Consider the following 23,075-nt stretch of genomic DNA (forward strand, 5'->3'; position numbering starts at 1 on the left):
TCAGGCGGGAGAATTGGGAGCCTTCTAAAACAGCTGTTCTCTGCTCGGATCATTATGTTAGAGGAAGACTTTTTTGATAGAAATGGACAAACCGTACGCCTTAGAAGTGATGTACAGCCAGCTGTTTTCAATTTTACTGAACATTAACTGCAAGTAAAGATTTACTTATATTTTTATTTATTTGTCATAATTAAACTGACGGGTTTGATGAAATAATTGACGTGACCTTATAACAATCTTAGAAAATTAAGTCTGGAGGAATTCTAGACCTTATTTACATCAGTAATAATTATGGGTTTCAGACACTGGAGTGGTGGGAGAAGGGAAAGTGTGGTGGGTGTTTTAGGCTATCCCATTATACTATTCGTGGTATTTGGGACTATTTAAACTGGTGTTACATATTTCTGATGATGACTATCAATATTGCTTTGCTAGCTGAATTTAATTAAAGAGGTCTGTAATAGTAAATTAAGCTGTAGGTAATGTGATATATTGACAAGTTTTTAATATTTGCTGGTTTTATAAATGTGTACATTTGCTTCAATGATATTTTTTTTAAATTTGATAAACTGCTCGTTATTTCATGGAAACAGAAATTCATTATCAAGCACCGATTACAATATGTCGAATCTAGGCCTGTATGGTGAGCTTCGTTTATAGGTACATCATTTTAAGAATGTTCGGCTTCATGGCTAAATGGTTAGCGCGCTGGCCTTTGGCCACAGGGGTCCCGGGTTCGATTCCTGGCAGGGTCGGGGAATTTTAACCTTAGTTGGTTAATTTCCCTGGCACGGGGACTGGGTGTATGTGTCGTCTTCATCATCATCTCATCCTCATCACGACGTGGAGGTCACCTACGGGTGTCAAATCAAAAGACCTGCATCTGGCGAGCCGAACTTGTCCTCGGACACTCCCGGCACTAAAAGCCATACGCCTTTTTTTCTTTCTTTTTTTCAAGAATGCATAATTTCGTGGCATACATGTATACAATTTACAGCAATGTTTCCAGAAACTGATTTTCACTCGTATTGTGTTATCGATCGCTAATTGCATGTATTCAGCACTTAAGTTAATATTTGTCGGCCGTTATTATACACTCATGTTTATTGCTATCCCGGGGATTTACTGACCTCGGAATGACGTGTCTGTGATCCCAATGTCCTGATGCTTTGAGTGAACATGTCTCTATATTTTTAATTATTCCAATGCGCCATTAGTTGAGATTTAAAATTGACTATATTATCATTGCTTCTCCATAAGGAGAGCTCTAGGATGGGTACGCCAACATGGCGAACCGCGCGCTCAACTTGGCGTATTTTCTCCTGCAGCGGAGAGCTGCCATCAGCGATCCATGTATAGAGATCAGTGGTGTTGGGCTACAAAGCGACCACTGCTCAGCCCAAAGGCCTGCAGGTTACAAAGTGTCATGTGGTCAGCACGACAAATCCTCTCAGCTGTAATTCTTGGCTTTCTAGACGGTGGCCGCTATCTCCCTGTCAGACAGCTCCTTAATTGTAGTCGCGTAGGCTGAGTGGACCTTGAACCAGCCCTCAGGTCCAGCTAAAAATCCCTGATCTGGCCGGGAATCGAACCCGGGGCCTCCGGGTAAGAGGCAGGCATGCTACCCCTACACTGCGGGGCCGGCGATAGTAGTACATGATCTTATCATATGGTACTGCAAGTCATTGCCAGGTTATACTCGCTGATAGTCTTGTAGATACAAATTGTGAGTAGCATTCATGTAATATAACTTGTTTAAAGCTTGATCATGCTGTTGAGGTATTAAACTATTAGTGCTTAAATTACATTTATTGTGTTTTATTTCAATTTATCTACACATTTCCACTCTTAAAGGAGAACACAACACAAAAACATGTATTTCGTTATTCATTGCTAAATATGAATTATGGGAATGTAATAACAATGCTGTTAATCCGGTGCCTCTATGTCTAACCATTCTCAAGTTACGTGCGGAAGTAGTAACTGGTCGTGACGTCACTGCACTGTATAGTCTACCTGGCAGCCTTGACGCTGGGAGTAAACTCGCGTCTTCTCCCGCACTCCATCTGCTACTGCCGTGTTCTTCTGTTGCCAGTGTTAGTGGGCTTATTTTTATTTATAGTGGATGTAAATATCATTAGTCCGTATCAGTATGAGCCAGAACGAACGATGTTTGCTGATGTCCGTTCAGATAGCGATCTTGACATGGTTATGCTAAACACTACCGGCCGTGTTAATGTAATGAGTATACCATCGTGGATATGGATGAAGAAGGTGTATGCTGTTGTGAATTAGATAATATTAAAGCAGTGAAAACTGAGAAATGTATGTGTATAACAAGAAATCTCTCGTTTACAAGGCTTATTTTAGACTTTGAAGTATTGACAATGACAAGGCATAACATGAGCTTAAAAATTTTTTTTTTTGCTAGTTGCTTTACGTCGCACCGACACAGATAGGTCTTATGGCGACGATGGGACAGGAAAGGGCTAGGAGTGGGAAGGAAGCGGCCGTGGCCTTAATTAAGGTACAGCCCCAGCTTTTGCCTGGTGTGAAAATGGGAAACCACGGAAAACCATTTTCAGGGCTGCCGATAGTGGGGTTCGAACCTACTATCTCGCGAATACTGGATACTGGCCGCAATTAAGCGACTGCAGCTATTGAGCTCGGTGAGCTTAAAAACAAAGAACACCGAGTTCGATAGCTGCAGTTGCTTAAGAGCGGCCAGTGTCCAGTATTCGGGAGATAGTGGGTTCGAACCCCACTGTCGGCAGCCCTGAAGATGGTTTTCCGTGGTTTCCCATTTTCACACCAGGAAAAATGCTGGGGCTGTACCTTAATTAAGGCCACGGCCGCTTCCTTCCCACTCCTAGCACATTCCTGTCCCATCGTCGCCATAAGACCTATCTGTGTCGGCGCGATGTAAAGCAACTTTGCAGAAAAAAAAAGAACTAAGAACATGGCAAGGAAACGTTTACTGACAGCTTTAAATCCATCAAATAGAACTTGGCGTTTTATTTGTTATAAACAGTTCACTCCGTGTGTAAAATCATGGACTGCGATTGGTAAAAATAAGAGTTGTCATACCATCATGTGTTGTCAACACCATAAGGAACACATTTCTGGAACCCGTTGGCACCTATGTGGGCTTCAGGCTGTAAATGAAAAAATGAAATTAAGACTGTAGAAATATGTATGAGTTTCTTAAGCTTGTTTGTATGATAAATATAGGTAATGTATTATTTTGACATGAAGTACGGTACCTCATTTATTGTTGTGAGTGAAATCGTGGGAAGTGCTTCTTGATCAGGTCGTCATTGGAAGGTCGAGGTATAGGAGCGATGTTTTTAGGCAGTGACAGATCCATTGCTTGATCTTCAGGTGAGGCTCTACTATAGTTAATTTGCAAGAGATTTATTTTGTTCATTATTGCCTTCTTCCATCCATCGCTTGACGTCTCATATTTCTGTTTTATCACCCAGGCTCCTGTTGATTTTGAGTACTGAGTTTTGATACCAGCTTTCAATTTATTGATGTTCCAATTATAGTCCAATGCAGCAATCACTGACCTGAGTTTGAAGCCGCTGTACGAGAAATGAACTCTTTTAGGAGCGTATTTCAAACAAAGGTTGTGATAACTTTCTAGCCTTCTGGTGTGAACGTAGTGTTTTATATCTTCCACATCTTTTAAAAAAGATATGTCTAAAACTATTTTCTTCAAGGCTTCATATGAACTTGAATTTCCTTTAATCCACATTTTCTTTCTCTCTTCCTCCTCCGTTAACCCGTCAAAGCCCCATCACAGTGCAGGAAATAAATCTATGTATTTCCTTTCAGATTATGTTACCTACACTACAAAAAACAATGCAAAACCAAAAATCTGCAGGAAACGTGGTCCACACAGAAAATATAGGGGTGTCACCTGTAGGTGACATTGGTCAGTATTGTTACAGTTCGCAGCTTGCTGGTATTCTACATTCAAGTCGGAGGACAACTGCTGCCCCTAACGCATATTCGGACTGTCCCGAATTCGGAGCCGATTTAGACCCTTGGTAAGGCTCAAAGTCTGTGAGGTAACCAAATCGGGTAGCAATTGACCACAATTATGTCTAGCATATGGTTCTTGTGCGGAGCGTATAACTTGGACATTTTCACAATGAGATTCTTCTTCTTCAATGAATAGTAACTAAAAAGACTGAACTGCAGACAGTTGCGGTCCGTCATATTCAGAAGGTTCCTCCTGCACGTCACCTCACCGAATCGGAAAATAAAATGAGAATAAGAAGAGTTATTCTTCTCTGTAGCTGCCCACAATTTATTGTATCTTTTCGAAGATGATGCTGGTTTATTAGTCCTAGAAAGACCAGATGCCTGCTCCATTTCATTAGAAGGTATCGGTGTACCACCATAAGCTGATATCGCACATATTTACACTGTCAACCTCGACATTCTACCAGGAAGGAGAGTGACATCGACAGAATCAGTTGCTTCAACGCCACCTCCCTCATCCGTAAACTGCCCATCATTTTGAGGAAACATAATAATATCATCTGGGGTGCATTATTACTGTCATCTTCCAACATTTGTAGTAGCTCATCGAGTTTCAGACTGAAGAGAGAGAAAAAACATGAAGTGAATATCAGATACTATTCATAATTGAAACTGGACAAAAAAGCCTACTTTATGTGACCAATATCACCTACAGGTGACACCATGCTTTTTCATGGCAATAACATTATGCTTAAATTATAATATTATGCTTAAGAATGTATCACTTTCATTATTGAACCTTTAAGCAATATACATGCATGAAATGCAAAATAAAATTACCTTTTATCACACACTTTCCATGCCACAATAACTTGCGGTTGCTTCACCACTTCAATCCAGTCTCTTTCCTCTTTTATCTGAGTGATAGTTGACTGATCAGTGCAGGGTGCGAGTTCCAAAAGGATCCATTTAAAATTATAAGACCTTTCTTTAAATACACTTCCAACAGGCAGAAAAGTTCAAGCAGCCTGATGAGCAGGAAATGTTATTAATATTAGGTGTCACCTGTAGGTGACATTGGGCTTTAACAGGTTAATGTATCATGCTCAAAGGATTTCCATTCACCGTTTCCTAACAACTTATGCTCATTTTTACCGTGGTGCAAAATTGATGTAAATTTATCGATTAACACAGAACTGTTTCCATTACATGTTTGCGCTGCCACCATAAATTATTATTTATACTGTCCTTCCACACTTGAACTTCTGGATGATTTTTATCGAGAGCTTTCATCTTTTTCATTAGACTTTTTGATATGTTCCAAACATCAAATTCATGTTCAATATCAGGATACTGCTTTCTCAGTAAATACCTTACTCCTTTGTGTGTATCGGAAAGGAAGAGTTTTATATTACCATTTTCTTCCTGTACAATCTTCCTCATCGCAATTTCACTCGCAGCCCTTTCAAGATCACCTTTCACCATCACTCTCTGAACAAGTTCCAAACAAGCTATGCGGCCTGTATTAATATCCATTAGTGAATACACTAAATATTTGGCTGAAAAGCCGGGAGAATCGTACTGGCCGTCTCCGACTAACCAAATCGGTTTGGCACTGCTTTTCAAACAGTCAATAACATTAGTCCTTTCTTGATCCCAAGCACCCTCCACTATCGGACCAGTTACTCTATGAATAATTCTGTCAAATACAGTTCGTGACATCATAAGTAAGTTAATGGACTTGCAGAATGACCGAAAAGGTTCAAACAGAATGCCTGACAGCAATAATGCTGATGATATTAGGACTTTTGCTTCCGGTTTCTTTCCTTCCATAGATTGAGAATACCAATGGACTTTATTACCACAATCGCAAAGTGATTTTACACATAACATAGTCCCTTTAATGTAATGTGAAATGTTTTTCACTTTACTTTTACAAATGTAACAAATTTCAAAGAGTGTGAGCAAACTTGTCCCCGCTACAAAGAAACATGGACCTGTAATATGTACATCATCCTAAGTGTGTTCGTTATCAGTATCACTAATATAACTTTCACTGTCACTTTCACCTGGTTCGTAGATACTGTCATTCAACTGTTCTCCCATTACGTCGCTGTTCAAGGCTGTGCCGGAAGTAGCAACGTTGAAGTATTTTCTAGCTATTTCCCTTCCTAACTCACACTGTATTTCTTCACTACATTCGTGTCTGTCTGGTGAAATATTTTCACTCGTATCATTCTGATTGTTGTGTACATAATTATCGTTATCACTTTCGTTTAATACTGTGTCTTTTAGCCTCATACCTTTCCGTCCTGCTCTTTTTAGTTTCTCACGAGTACTCCCACAGTGTATTTTGTGAAGTGGCTTCCGTATGAATTAGCATTCCTGCTTGAGAAGTATCTCCATCTGTCGACGCCAGACATTTTATTGAAGGAACAGACCCTGGCTTCAATTTCGGACGTAGCAGCTTTTCCGTAGGCATCACCTTCATTTTCAAAAGTTGCGTTTCATCATAGTCTGTATTTTTAAAATCCACTGAGCACACAGTAGCTCCCTTACCGGGAGAAAAGTGTTTCCTCTTGCAAAATTGTATCCAACTGCTATACCTTCGAGGCGACTTACCTCGATTTGGAAACCTATGGAAATGTATTTCTTTCTCTCTACCCTTTCGGTTTCTACTCATTGTGTTGTTACAGCCGTACACACTACAGGAAGGCATTTCGACAAACAGTCACCGCACAATTATAATAACACTTCTAGCAAACAGAAGAGCGACAGAGCGCGTACTGCAATAATCAACTAGATGGCTTGCTCAGTGCTGACAGCGCAGTGACATCACAGCTACTCGTGTTTCCTTAGTTCACCGGCCTGCGGAGCGGCGCAGAACAAATGCAAATATATAGTTGAACACTGTCCGATACACTCTTTGATTCTGAGGCAACTTGATTTTTGTGTTGTGTTCTGTTTTAATAATTGCAGAAACACATTCCAGCAATCGGAAATTTCATAGAAGTGATAGTTTTATTTACACAGACCATCCGATATATCAAACGCTATGCATTTAGGTCAGTACAACAACCCTAGTTACTCAGCATGTACAATCATGTTGCAAGCTAGGTAGTGTTAGAGAGTTGGATTATCTTATCCAATTTACACTGTAAAGTAGATCGACAATCTCCACTAAAGACTTATCACAATACTGTATAGGCTATTTACGGTTGTGTATTCACTGTTTATGATGTCCACAGAAGCATTTAAGGTGAAGTCCAAACTGGTCAAGCTGATCCACTCTTCGATGCCACTGTAGGACTTGTACAGCTTTCATTGCGGTACAGACACTTTGCATACTTTTTTTACGCTGGACTACATTGATGCACTGCTTATCTCTATCTGTTTGTAGTTCGTACGTCTGGCTCCATGGCTAAATGAATAGCGTGCTGGCCTTTGGTCACAGGGGCCCTGGGTTCGATTCCTGGCAGGGTCTGGAATTTTGACCAACATTGGTTAATTCTGCTGGCACGGGGGCTGGGTGTGTGTAGTCTTCATCATTTCATCCTCATGACGTGCAGGTCGTCTACGGGAGTCGAATCAAAAGACCTGCACCTGGCGAGCTGAACATTTCCTCGGACACTCCTGGCACTAAAAGCCATACACCATGTCTTTTTTTTCTCTCTCTTTTCTTTTTTTTAGTTCGTACCAGCACTGACAACACTGTTGTCATTCCAGTGCACTAACAACACACTACCAAAACTCCTGAAGTCGTATGATCCCCTCCTCCTTCCTGTCTGCCTTTCATTGAAGGGGGCACTTCTCTGTCTGGTTTTCCTGAAATGTCCCTGTTGCACTCATTCCCTTTGAAGCCAGATGTCTTACCAATTTCAGGAATGTAAAGTAGTTGTCAAAGAATATTTTATGCCCCATGTTTGATTCACTTCCACCTGCATCAGTGAGAGGTAGGACTACACTTCGTCCAATTCCAAATTATTTCAGCCTTTCATTTTACATTGCAGTATACAGTTGGAAAGGTGAAAGGTGTCCTAGAGCCACTGGCAGAGAAAGAATTCTAGTGGATTTTCAAAATTTTGTGCATCATCTGATTGGGGGATTGTGGATTGTGATCTTGTCCACTTTGGAGTTGCTTCTTTTGTCTTACAATCTGACCTACTAATGCTTTTGAATTTTCTATCAGGGGTAGGCCTATCGGACACAGATGTGCTGGCACAGTCTTATGCATGGCTCTCGTTATTTTCGTATGACAGCTTCGTTTTGCATGGTTTTCTGATTTTTCAGTTCCATCTGTAATATTTTCAGTAATATTTTGACTAACACTTGACCTAGCCTTCCGTTTTTCATATTTTGTTGAAGCAATTTGCCCTTCACATTAACTCAGAAAGAGTATTCTACCAAGGTAATTTAGATAACCCTCATACTCATCTGTCATAATCATCAACCGTTTCACACCAGTCATCGGGAGGTTTGATGTGCTGCACCTCTCCAGATGTCGGTTCTTCCTACAAAACTTCCAATATTTTACTCACCATCAAACTAGTAAGGGAATACAAATGTCTGAGACAGTAGGACTCCCAGTGCATAGCGTCTAGTTTTCAGAACAGATATATTTACATGCCTCTGCCACGTCAATAGGACATAATTGACATCTTTGTGTGTCGGTAAATTCATAGGAGTGTTAACATTGTGGTCCATACCAAAGTTTACAATTACTGGAAATATTTGTTAATTCATAAATAAAAATCTAGACTGTTGCACTAAACTCTGTACTATTTTTGTCACCACGCTTGCAATAAGTGTGATTCAGCAATGAATGGTAAGGATAAAGAAGGATGTATTCTTGGTTCTTGTCAGCTACAGTCTTTCTGAAGCACAAGAAAATATCACAGGCTTAAAATCGTGCATAAATATCGCAGAATTTTTTTTTTTAGTCCGATTTTTAGGACGCTATGCACTAATGGGTTAACCCTTCAAGTGCTATTGTTACGAAACGATTCAGATCCCAGCTCAAGTGCTGTCATCTCGCAGTGAGACGATTCGTAAAATTGGTATAACAACTCATAAAATCTATATAGCAGTAGATTTTCGAATATTCTCGCTGTGAAATGGAATTCTCTATCTGGTAGGCAGTGCAAGTTGGTCTCTGGTTGGGGAAGGAAAGGAAAGCAGTAAGTGGCAGTCTTGTCAGCTGTAAACTGGTCTTTTCTACGCCTTCTCAAACTGTCCAGTTGCTTCGAACGTTTGAAGATTATTTTGGTAGCCAATTTGTGATAATTGTGTGCCTGATTTACTCCATTTTAATTGGTTTTTATTTTATTTTAGTGATTATCATAATATAAACATGAGTGAACTAAGTTGTTCAAGTGCATTAGAGAAGCACTGGAAGAGCTTGGGAATGATGAAAATGTAGACGACACTGGTAATGTAAAAGATCTTCCTGATGATTTATCATTAGACGACTTTTCTTCTGGAAGTGGGGAAGAATATGACTAATTTAGATACCCATGACTGTAGTGATGCGTCAAGTAGTGAAGTAGACAATCCAAACGTGCTAACCCTACCAGGCACATCTAGACCTAATGACCCACCACAACAGACTCTCTCTGAGTCTTTTTACCTGTGACTTTTTTATTATTCATTGAAGTTTCTATTAATATTGTGACCGTTCGTGGACGCGTAGGATTTGAAATAATGATCTTCTTCAGTAGGCCTCGACTAGTATTCAGTGGTTTGCGGAAGACTCCATTCAAGGACATGGCCCTTCGATGAGAAAGCGGTCACAACCTCAATAATTAATCAGGAACTGATGATTCTACCTCGCATCTCATTACACTAGGTTCTTATATATATATATATATATATATATATATATGTCAGACAAGAAATGATAACTACAATAAAAATTTGGAAGGGCATTAAATTTTAATAAACAATCTAAATTAAATATAATTATAATGATCTGAACAAGCAACACGTTTGGAAGATATTTTTATGCAAACCCTACCGCACTCTGTTCAATCATTCTTGAAAGAATTGTCCAACATTAAATTCAAATATCACAATAACTCATTACACCTTTCGATACTTCATTTAAATAAATTATTAAATACTTTGGAAATTAGTTAACCGAGTCTTTCACCTCTTTTTAAGTTGTTTGTCCATTCAACTATAATTCATTTATATCCGCACCTTGTCCTCCCTGTTCTATTTCATTCTCAAAATATCTAACTAGCTATTGACAACTTGAATTTTCTAACGGTCCTTCAATGAAACATAGAATTGTCTATTGAACCATCATAATATAATTATTCAGTAACTAAATGATCATATGCCGTCGAACACCTGGATGCTCCGCATAGCTGCACCTGAAATCAACTACTAACTACCGACATGATAAAATAATAATCCAATGGCTGAAAGTCAGCGCTGCGTCAACTCCTCTCCATAATGCTGAAAATAATGGTAATGCATAAATAGCTACCTCAAGCAGTACTACAAATACTAATTCACAATCACAGGTGACATTGGTAACAAATAATTCCATCTACAGTTCAGGTGTAATACTTATCGAAGATCCTACCTACAAATCCGCTCGTCTGTTCCACTATTTATGTTATGTCCAAACTCGAACCATGACGATTCATTCGCCCCCGTCAGAAATCTCTTTGAAAATGCTTACAATTCCAGCATTAAATATATCGCTCGTTTATCCATTACTCAACATACGCGGCAAGACACATCATTCAGTAACACCCTCCTATCACATTGATCATCTCAAAGAATCAATATACTACTGTAATAAACAATTCCATAAATCTCTTTTACTAATCATCTCATACCAAATCATAACTTCAGACGATCGTACACTCGTCTTATACTATCATAATGTGCACTGCATCAAACAAACATCAATCGAGTAAACAAGCAAAGCAACCGAATTTCATGCATACAGACATCACATGATTTCTACCGAATAATTACATAATAACACTTTACGGAACTATTCACAATAAAGGATCACAGCACTAATTATATTACACACACGTCACCGGAAACTTACCTGTAGCACTCAAGACTATCTTACATTTCACTTCCATGATTATTTCCACCAGTGCAGGAGAAACGAACAAACGAGATCGCGCCTAACTATAATAGTTACTGACGACAAGCGGAATTCTATCATGAGCAGCCGGACAACACTTCACTAAATTAACACAACTGACCCGTTAGGTTATTCAAGTTATCTCTTTTGAAATCACCTGCGTGATATTAATATCTATTTCTACAATAAGCAACTACAAATAAAGCAAGGTAAGACAATGTACGGTTACTCAACGTTTGACGATCCAGTCGTTTATCCCATCATGCAAGTAGTGGTATCCTGGTCATCTGTTCATGTTATCTCGGACATTTCAGCAGAGCCCGGATCCATCAGGGACCCTGCCAGCTTAAGCACGCATTTCCATTTTATTATCGCCTTGGTTCATGATCGTAGACAATATTACTGGCTCCAAACCTGAAACTCGTACAAAAGTCGTTAAAAAGAGTTCATACGTATTTTACAATTCCACTTTCATTATTTAACACCTGCCTGCATTTATCAATGTTGTGTAAGTAAATATTGGTCTTATTAGCGCTGTTTAGCCCTTCAAACTCAATAGACTTTCTCAATTTTAAGAGCGTATCTCCAAGCTATGCTCACTATCTGCTTACTGAATGCTTTCTTCATACATGTATTGTAGGAAAAACAAAATTCTCTTCTCATTATCTTACAATAATAAATGATTCGCTTTTTATAATTCACAGAGCTACCATATTACAACTTCATTACACCTGACTTTGACATTTGAGGAACTTGTCATCGCAATCGCTCTTTCATATTCACAGAACCTCACAGAGAAAAACATCCTGCAATTATTTACTCTATTAACACATGTAGCATGTAACATGTCACACCGTACGCCTTCTAGATGATTGACCGTGCATGATTCCAAGTTGATCCATGGCCTCCTCTAACGCTTTCCGGACTAAATACCATGTCTAACCTTTCCTCTTCTCAGTTGTTGATTTAATTACTCCTTATCGACATCTGCTTGTATCAGAATTATCCTTCACTCAATTTTCCGTACACCACAGCGTTCTGAGCTTGATTTTCCTATTTCCAACCGTAAGATCCACCATAAATTTGCGAGTTGTATTGGTCTTCGTATACGATGAACATCTAAAACTAGGCATATACCGGCGATTCACATTACTTCTGTGCTATTTGCTTAAATCTGTTTAACTTATGACTTTCAATGATTCCTTAACATACGACCACCACATCATTGAAAGGTCATAATATATATCATTGTGGTTGTAATGAAATTTATCATATTTTGTATATCTTGGAATTGAATTTCAGATAATGTAGTACTTGTGACCAACCTCAAAATTTGGAATATCTTCTGATTTCTTAAAAGAAATATGACTAATCATCCATAATACTTTTGCTGGATACTTTTAAGTAAAACATCCTACTATTACCTTATTCTCTAATTCTTCCTGAACAAATTGATATATAATATGCCATAAGTAGTTAAAAATTGTATTTATTATAATTTTTTTTAAAAATGTATCTGCACACTGCCGTAAGAATGCTCAGCACTTAAGGATGAAACCATTAGCATTTGGAGGGTTAAGAACTTCACTGGTGTTTGGAGGCTAATTCCATAACTAGACTGGTTGAAAGAAATGAACCAAGTCCCATCGAAACTACTATTGTCATTCAATGCACCATGCACTGAGATGGTATCTTATCATTCATTTAATTAGTGGGAAAAAATCTCTTGCTTGAAATGTAGCCTACAGAGTCCTTTTATATGTAAGAACCTTATTCTATTTTGTAGCCTTCAATAGACTAAATAAACTGACAGGTCAAAATAGATGTGTGGTTTTTGGTGTTTGAAATACAAAAAATGAGATGTGAAAATTTTCACATTCTTGAATTGAGATATCGTTAGAAAGATTGTCTCTAATATTGCTGTATTCCCATCTATAGGCGGTGCCAATTTATTACACTTTCTCTGTTTTAATATCAGTAAAAGCTATCAAAGACAGCATGATAGGACTGTTTGTATCTGAAGCTATAGAGACAACGTTGAGAGTATGTGGACCATTCTACTGTTTTTAATTTAGGTCTCAGCCACCAGTTGCAGGCATTACAATTGTAGAAAAATGAGTATAGGTGAATAAGTTTCTTTGATCAACAGAAATGGATTTTAACGTGTTTCTGGAAATCTGAAAGCATGATTGAAGTGGAGAGACCGTAGAGGGTGCAGTATCAGATTCTGCCCTTCTTGTGTAACAGTTACAAGATTACTTGACAAATTTGAGGGGAAAGAAATTGTGTTCGATGTGAAGAAAATTGATGAAAGTTTGGAGGCAATGTTGCAGATGATGTATTACTGCTGATACCTTGTCATTTTAAACATTTGTAACTAACAGAATCATTAGAGTAGGAAGCTCCCATCATTGTTATGGACCTAAATTTAAATTTAAGTGTGTTTAAACTTGCATTCAACTGCTTTCATTTTTAGGAGGCTCTAGGAATTCAGAATTAATTTATTCTGGAAAGGGGATTAGTTAAAATGTCAATAAGTCTCCTGGATTTAAGCACTGTTAAATTCCAATCGATAGTGCAAGAACTCAATCCCACAACCTTAAGCAAAAAAGCAAGTGTCCTATATTTGATTTAAATCAGATGGAGACAGGTACATGCGACATACGTAAATAACACAGTTGAGCAGGATCAACATATGCAAAGCACATAATCAGAGGACCCTGTTCCTTAGCTGAATTTGCAAGATTAGATCCCTTCGGGTTTCTAAAAGAAAAATACTGTAGTAGCATAATAGTTTGCTAATTTCTAGGGATATAGCATAGTAGAGTTTACTACAAACAACCAAAACCTAGAAGTGTTGCAGATCAGATTCCCTAGACTCAACTGTTACTAATTGCTTTACTTCTTCCATTTCACAGGAACATATTACAGCTGACATGGAAAAACGTAGAGCATCTGGACACACTGCAAGTTCAGGGGAATCTTCCTCTTCTACTGCAGCAGCTTCTGCTGCTTCTGTTAATACTACGACAACATCATCAACTACTACCACTACTACATCTATTTCTTCTAGCAGCACTGCTGCTGTTGCTGCTACTGCTACTTCACCTTCTTATGCAACAGTTAATAATCAACCATATAGTGATTTTATACCAGCTGAAGAAGATCTTTCCACTCTAATGGATATGGGATTTTCACATGAACGTGCCTGGGCAGCACTGGCACGCACTTGCAATATGGAACAAGCCACAAATTATTTACTAGTAAGTTATTATCCTTGTTGAATAGCATGATACTTCATATATCTAGTCCTTGTGACTTACGATACAATATGATATTGAGTAGAAGGATTTAAAGAGGTAGAAATGGCTGATTGTATCTGGGTTTGGGTAGAGAGGGTAATTAAGAGGCATTACTTGGTGAATTAAACTGCGACCTTGCTGGGCTGGGTGTCTCAGATGGTGGCTCTAAGCCTAAGTTGGGAGGTTTTATCCTGGCTAAGTCTGGTAGTATTTAAGGAGGGTCAGATATGCCAGCATCTTGTCAGTAGATTTACTGACTGAGTGAATTAATGTATTATTATTATTATTATTATTATTATTATTATTATTATTATTATTATTATTATTATTATTATTATTATTATTATTATTATACCTCTCATTGTTTAAAGATACAGAATAGACCAAGTCAGCGAATTAAGTGATGACTGCAGAACATTCACATTGAAAAGTAGAACAATATAACTTAACTTCCTCAGAGACACGCAAAAGCAACAGAAAAGTGATCATGTACATAGAAGCTGTCATTGCAAAAAATAAGAGAATCTATCACAAATCTCAAAGCCTCAACTCATATATGATCCTCTTAATCAGGGGCTGGCAATGTAGGTGCTTCAGTGCTGTACTGAGAAGTCCTCATATTTTCTAATGAGCTAACTTTTAGGCAATTGCAATTACATTTTCTGTGGTTTGCCATTTTTCACACCAGGCAAATGTAGGCAGGTTATAGCATAATTATGGCCATGGCCACTTCTTTCCTACTTTTAGTCCTTTCGTATACCATTGTTACCATATGACCTGTCTGTGTCGTGTGACATAAAGGAAATTGTTAAAATTGTAATTACATTTTTTTGAGAAGTGAATTTATGTAACAGGAAAGAAATTCTAGACAATGAAATTAACATTTATGTATGGAAATAAATAATTACACTGCAGACAGCTGCAAAAATATAAAATTATACAATCGTCTGTTCATCTAGTGTGAAACGCGGTAGGAACTTCTCTCAGCAATAGACTTTGTATTGTGAATAACTGGTGACACTGATATCTAAAACGAAATTCTAAACAAATTCAATTTAAACAATTGTGTAACTTTTAAACAGACCATTTAATAAATAGCAGAAATGTATTGAATAGGTGGACCTAATATCCCTTTCAGACCGTGTACGCACAATTGTGCGGGTTTGTATTTTAGTTATCCCTGACCGCATTTGATGTTTTTTCGGCGCTAGACCGGACTGCAATGATTGTGCGGGACACGTGGCGTGTATTTCAATTGCTTTTAGTATGCGCTTGACCGCCAGGGCGAAGGAAGAAGAGTTTAAAAAGCACAGTTGATCGGCGAGATGGCGGGAAGCAGTAGTGCCAAAAGTAAGTATTTATTGTGTTTATTTTAATCTAGAAGCTTTACTGAATACCAGAATATATTCAATGAAGTGTGTACATTGGTTAGTGAATGTAAATTTTGAAGATACATCATCGTATGTGATACGAGGTTTTGAATTTTGATACGCACAATTATGTGGGTCCTGTTTTTCGGATGTTAGTTTTTATTTTGTAAAATAAACTATCAATATGTGTATTGAGGAGCATTTTAGTCAGTTTTTGACATAAAAACAAAAATTCACACCTCCAGTTTTCTTTCAGGTCTGAAAGGGATATAATTGAATTATTTTAGAATTTCGTCTTAGTTATTCAAAGTCAATAAGGGACCGGAATGAATTGCCCTGGTGTTGGACTTTCCTGTGACAACTTTCAACATAATTGTAAGCGACGTGTATATTTTCCGTTTCTAAGAACATTGTTCCTTGATGTTTTACTATGCTGGCATTCCTAAAATGTATTATTTCTTTATTTATTTCATTAATGATAATTGTAAACACTTGTTTCCTTGTTTTCATTGTAAATATTTTTATTTTCAAACCTAACCTTAAATTTCACAATGAAAATGTTTCATGTGTGGCTTAGCATCCACTTTCTCAGTAATATGTAATTTTTCATCATCTATAAACTGTCCAGCTTTCTTCTTATCTGTAACTGAATGTCCTGAAAACCACTGTGCGTAAGTACAGTAGGCCTAATTCATGTACATTGTTACACAATTCACTTATAGGCGTAAAATTAAGCACCAACATGTCAGCAGTATACGTAAGCACAATAGGCCTACTTTACATACGTTGTGAGACACGTAAGTACAGTAGGCCTAATTTACATACATTGTTGCACAAGTCACTTAGGCCTCTTTCAGATGGTGTGGGAGTAAAACGGGCCCGTGTGTATGCTCTGGTGCACCCGCTTCCACCGACTCTTACACACAGCAAGTCGAGTGGTGCAGAACTTCCCGCGCTTTCCATCATGTACCATCATAGTCTTCTTTTACCTTCTAACTTAAGAAAATACAAAATTAATTGAAGCATGCTGTGTCCCTCACATTTCGTTAGAGTAGGAGATGAATACAATTTTGAGGATACTCTCTCAATAATGGCTCTAAATGATATTATGCTTTCCTAAACAAGAGACCACTGGTATTTCCAACATTTAAGTTATTCAATTCTCAGTGTCTATTATGAACTCCATAACAACCGCTGTAAATACGTTGTTACACACGTAAGTACAGTAGGCCTAATTTACGTACATTGTTGCACAAGTCACTTAGGTCTCTTTCAGACGACATGGTAGTAAAACGCACCCGTGTGTATGCTCTGGTGCACCCGCTTCCACTGACTCGTACACACAGCAAGTCGAGTGGTGCAGAACTTCCCGCGACACAGGTAAAGAAAAAAGCACACAAATGACTTTTAAATAGAAAATGAGAAATAAATATGTCAAAAGGTTAAGAGCAGGCCTACTTTCGTTTATTGTTTAAATCCATTTCTCCTTGATTTCTTGATGGACACAGTACTTTTGTATCCGTCTTGGCACAGGCCAGAACAAAGTGTAGCTTCCACTGAAGTCCCAGTCTCGTGCATGGCTGTGACAATATGGAAGTTGCTGGGGTTTGGGTGGTGCTGAATAGTGATATTCGGAGCACAAATAGTGTCTGAGTGTTATGAGAGGTGTTGCTCATAGGGTCAGTCGTGCTGCAGTGGCACATTCTGGCCCAGTGAGGAAAGCAATGGCAAACTACCTCACTCCTCATCTTGCTTAGTATGCCTCATTTGGGCTCTGCAGTTGGTTTTTGCTGTTTCCCTGTAACTGCATAGCCTTTGGTGGTGCTACTTGAGGATCCAACCAGCCTCTGGGCTGATGACCTAACAAACAGACAGACAGACAGACGTACAGTAGGTACACTATCGGGTTCTGATACAGGTCGCAGTACTGATGTCGCAAGCATGGTCTATCCGCTGTGTATGACGGCATGCATTAAGACTTATGTCCAGTAACAAATAACTGTGGGCGTGGGATTGCGAATGACCGCGGACTGCCTGCTCAAACATTTCTCCCGCACGCTGTTACTCTCCGCATCATCTGAAAGATTCTATTTGAACAATCTGTTTTTAGTTTAGGCCTAGGTGGACCGGTGCCTAAGTGTGGAAGCGGGTTGAACCCGTGCCATCTGAAAGAGGCCATACGAAAGTGGGACGCACACCCCCTGTAGCTGTAGGCCGACAGGCAAGCGCGCCCCGGGGCTGTGAAATTAAGTTCTCTACAAAATCCTTACCAAGGCAGTTGTTGCTGGCCTGTCGTGTGCAGTGTGGCCGGAAACGCTAATTTAAGTTTGTTATGGTGGGAGTTACAAATGTACTAAAGAGTGACATAAATGTGCTATCCAGGTTTCTTTAGCACGTATTTGAGAGGATACATCCTGGGACTTCGGGATAATAGTGTAATAACCAGGGAAATTCGCTAGAGAGGGACGTCTTGGGTAGAGTGAACAGTTGTCAATACGGACCATAATGAAACTCTTAACTTATAATTTGAAAGCCAACCAAGCAAGAAAAATAGAAGCTTATTTATATTTAGGCCTAAAAACTGAGATCACAAAAATTGGAAAAGATATTAACTTTCTCAGACAATGCATAAACCAATAATCTCTCAATTTTTTAAAATTACTCTAAAAAACTAAAAAAGATCTACACCCAAAGAAAATTCAACTTAGAACCAATAAAATATGGACCAATAACGAAATACAATTTTTATACAAAAAGAAGACACACCTTAATGAAAATCTGTATTAGACTCGCTCAGAAGTGGCTAAAAATGTTCCCAAACACCAATGGGATTTCTTTCAAAGAATGATCAACCAAAAACTGGAAATTATTCTGAAACATATGCAACAAACTGGCCAAATGCGTCCCATCTTGACGTCATTACAGCAGTAACAGAATCAGGATTAGCAATTATGAAACCTCCTAGCGATCAAAAAGATGATGTTAGGTTCGAGGTTACGAAGAGATTAAATAATATTCCTAATCTACATAATACCAATTCTCAGACAAATCAGTCCAACACCATTAATTCAATTTTGAAGCTTAAAAAGAAAATTAAAGAAAACCACTTAATTGTAATGAAAGGGGTCGAAGGCCACATAACCGTCGTCATGAGTAAAGAGGAATATATTCATAAAACTAACAACTTTTTCCCAACAGAACTTTTACCATTATCATAAAAGATCTTACAACTAAAATTCAAAAGAACTTTAAACAATTACTTAAAAGTCTATCTTTCCTCTTAAATGACAAAGAAACCACTGAACTAATCAGTATGAATCCAGGTCTCCCCAAAGCTAGAACACAACCCAAAATCCACAAAGCTAACGTCCCTTTGAGACATGGAATTAATTATAGACCGAGCCCTTTATATGAAACCTCACAGTACATACAACAGTTTTTAAAGAAAAATTACAAGTTTCCAATGAACAAATCCATTAAAAAGACAATAGAATTAGTTGAAAATCTTAAAACTTTTGAAGTTCAACCCAGCCATACAATCCACTCTTTCGATATTTAAAACATGTATCCATGTATCCCTATAAGAGAAACCATAGTTTTAATATACAATAATTTAAGAAAGTATAGTAAATTATCCATACATGTAATTCAGGAATTTATGTCCATTCTGAAATTGGTTCTAAATAACTACTTCAGTTTTAATAATGTTATTTACCAATATAATTTTTCGGCCATGGGATCGTCAGCCTCAGGGATATTGGCAGAAATTTACTTCGATAATTTAGAATACACAAAGATCGTAAACAAACCTATATTCATTAATATCTGCTGCTGGGCTCGCTATGTAGATGATATTCTGGCTATATTAAATCAAGACCGTGGAAATGCAGCCAATACCCTGTCCAGTTTAAACACCCTAGATTCACATATCAATTTTACACTGAATCCGAATCCCAACAGAATCAGAATTATTTAGATTTTAGTATTAGTAGACATCCCACAGGACTTATCGTATCTTTAGAAAACCAACTCAAATAGTTAGTACAATCCAAAATGATTCTCTCCATCCCCAATCCCATAACAAAGCAGCATACTATAGTATGGTAAATAGAGCATTCACCATCCCCTTATCCAAAAGAGACCTTCAAAAGGAACTAAATGTTATACGAACAATAGCTCAGTCAAACAGGTATAATGCACAAATTATCAATACAATCATCAACACAACTAAAAGACGTCAAATTTCTACTTTAAACAGAGAATCAGTGGACATGAAAACATATTCCTCTTTCACATTCAAAAGTATAAATATATATCAAATTACTAATATTTTCAAGAAACATAACCAACAAATAACTTTTGAAACAAATAACAATTCTTGCAATTTCTTTAATACACGTACTATCAATCAAACTAATAAATTTCCTCAGTCAAGTGTCTACAACCTGCAGTGCAATAGCTGTGCTACAACCTGCAGTGCAATAGCTGTGAAAGTACATACAACCTGTGACAAAGTCCGATGAATAGTCCTGTACTATCAACATAGACGATTAATGCACAACAGTGACCTTACTGTCCTTCGAAATAGTCCCCTCCCCTAATTATGCACTGCTGAGATCGGCGATACATGTCCTGGAAACTTTGCAAGAAGGCTTTCTTCAAAAGCCTCGTCACGTTTCGTTGGATGTCAGGAATATCGTCGAATCTCTTTCGTTTCAAAGCGAGATTGAGTTGTGGGAATAAGAAGAGGTCTGGAGGATTGAAGTCTGGCTAGTATGGGGGATGTTCAAATTGCACCACCTCCTTTCTTGCCATGAACTGTTTGACGATATTGGCTGTGTATTGCCGAGCGCTGTCATGGACAAAAAAATCATGAACCTTGTTGTGCGTACTGGGGTCGTACCCTGCATAGACGTTTCATGAAATGGGTCAAAATTTCAATGTGCCGTGCAGCATTCAGCATCGTTCCCTCAGACAGAAATTCCTTGTGGATAATACCTTGACCACCGGGCGAGTTGGCCGTGAGGTTACAGGCGTGCAGCTGTGAGCTTGCGTTTCTCAAAAATGTCCTTATAAAGACATTAGTTCTTCCACTTTTTCAATTTCTGAATTTTGAGTTTTGTAATCTACCACGTGATTGTGTGGCTGATGAAGTCTCAAATAGAGGCGAAACATGTTCCTAAATATATTTAATATCTTTTTAAATTAAATTGTTCACTGGTAAAGTGGTGAATATTGATTAGGTGGACCAAAACCTAAAATTGCTTCTTAGTTTTAATTGTATCAATTGGATCTATACGATGAAATTCGTAAATTGTACTGGAGTGTGTATGGGACAGATAGGGTAGGAATGGGGGGGAGGGGGGGTATTCATTCTGGTGAAAGAAGAATTTGTAAGCTACGAAAAAGTGAAAGATGGCAAACATGAAATTCTAGGTGTAAGGCTCATCTATAAAGATAATAGGCAGCTTCATGTCTTTCAAGTGTACACACCGGGAAAGGGTAGCGCTGACGGTGATTCAGAATTATTTGATAAGCTAATCAGGTATGTGGGAAACGACATGGAAAGGAATGTGGTTGTAGTGGGAGATCTGAATTTACTTATGTCAACTGGGAAGGTAATGTGAGCTACAGGAAGCATGACCAACAAATGGCAAATAACTTAAAATAGGAAGGAAAGCTGATTCAGAAAGTGATGGAACCAACTAGAGGGGAAAATATCCCGGATGTTGTGCTGATAAAACCAGATGGTGCGGTTAGAGGTGCGCGGCTGTGAGCTTGCATCCGGGAGATACAGATAGGTCTTGCAGCGACGATGGATTAGGAAATGGCTAGGAGTGGGAAGGAAGCGGCCGTGGCCTTAATTAAGATACAGCCCCAACATTTGCCTGGTGTGAAAATGGGAAACCATGGAAAACCATCTTCAGGACTGCCGATAGTGGGGTTCGAACCTACTATCTCCTGAATACTTGATACTAGCCACACTTAAGCGACTGCAGCTATCGAGCTCGTTGTACCTCAATTAAGGCCACGGCCGCTTCCTCCCAACTCCTAGGCCTTCCCTATCCCATCGTCACCATAATCGCCGTAAGACCTATCCGAGTCAGTGAGACGTAAAGAAAAAAAAAAAAAAAAAAAACAGAAATTGAAGTAATAGATGTTATTAGTGATCATGAGGCTTTTTTTGTTGTAGTTAAAAATAAATGTGATAGAAAGGAAGGTCATAAGTAACTATGATCGGTGGAAAACAGTACATATAAAACGTTAATTGACTCTGGGATGGGTTTAAGGCAATTGTTGAGGAATGTGAAAATAGGTTTGTAGGGAATGTTAAGACCCACCTTATTATAATAGAGAAATAAAGAGACTAACAAGGAGGTGCAGATTGAAAAGTAGTAGTTGGAAATGGCTGTAGAAGTAAGAAGAAATTGAAGGAACTTATTAGGAAATTGAATCTAGCAAAGAAGTCAGCTGAGAATAACATGATAGCAAGCATAATTAGCAGTCATACAAATTTTAGTGAAAAATGCAAGGGTATGTATAGGTACTTTAGGGCAGAAACAGCTTCCAAGAAGGACATTCCAGGAATCATTAATGAACAATGGGAGTGTGTATGTGAGGATCTTCAAAAGGCATAACAATTCGGTCAGCAGTATGTAAAGATTGTTGGTTACAAGGATAATGTCCAGATAGAGGATGTGACTTATGCTAAAGAAGTATTAAAATTTACATATTATAACAATGACATTTACAATACCGTATAATCCCGAATACCACCCGCACTTTTCCCCCAAAATATTGGTTCTGAATCTTGGGTGCAGGTTGTTTTCAAGCCGTTCATTCTCGTAAATATTTACTCTGTTTACATGGAGTATTGAAAGAGATTTGAATACAGTTACCGTACTCAACATACCACATGTAAATGAGCATTCAGGTCTTATTGTGTTTTAGTTGCATTATAGAAAACGAGATCAATTTTTTTCTCAATATGGTTCGAGTGGCATGTCAACGTGAAATGTAAGGTAATGAAATACGCTAAATCTAAGGATATGGGTAAATATGTGGTAAATATGAAAGCCGCTGCTACGGATGCGCGATCGTCATTTGTTTCACAGAAGTTGCTGGCATGCTGTGTGCGTGATTAGCTGATCTCGCGGGATACTGTATTTTTCGACAGTCGAGACTGTTGGGTACAGAATTCTACCTCGCTCACCTTTGAGTTCCGTATCTGTCCCGTGGAAGTGCTGTCTCGATAGTAGGCAATGGATTCGAAACGGCGCCTGCGGTCATTTACTGTACGTG

The 23,075-nt window shown here is 38.3% G+C and overlaps 1 protein-coding gene across 1 annotated transcript in view; it reads left to right on the forward strand.

Moving 5' to 3' along the window:
* The window catches only part of HUWE1 (HECT, UBA and WWE domain containing E3 ubiquitin protein ligase 1), a 1,366,532-nt gene that overhangs the window by 554,417 nt on the left and 789,040 nt on the right, over positions 1 to 23,075 (forward strand). Inside the window, exon 21 of the mRNA XM_068226019.1 lies at positions 14,020 to 14,364. Coding sequence (XP_068082120.1) covers positions 14,020 to 14,364 — 345 coding nt within the window. The remainder of the gene's footprint in view (positions 1 to 14,019; positions 14,365 to 23,075) is intronic.

Source organism: Anabrus simplex, chromosome 2 (genome assembly GCF_040414725.1).
Source record: "Anabrus simplex isolate iqAnaSimp1 chromosome 2, ASM4041472v1, whole genome shotgun sequence".
Classification (NCBI taxonomy): domain Eukaryota; kingdom Metazoa; phylum Arthropoda; class Insecta; order Orthoptera; family Tettigoniidae; genus Anabrus; species Anabrus simplex.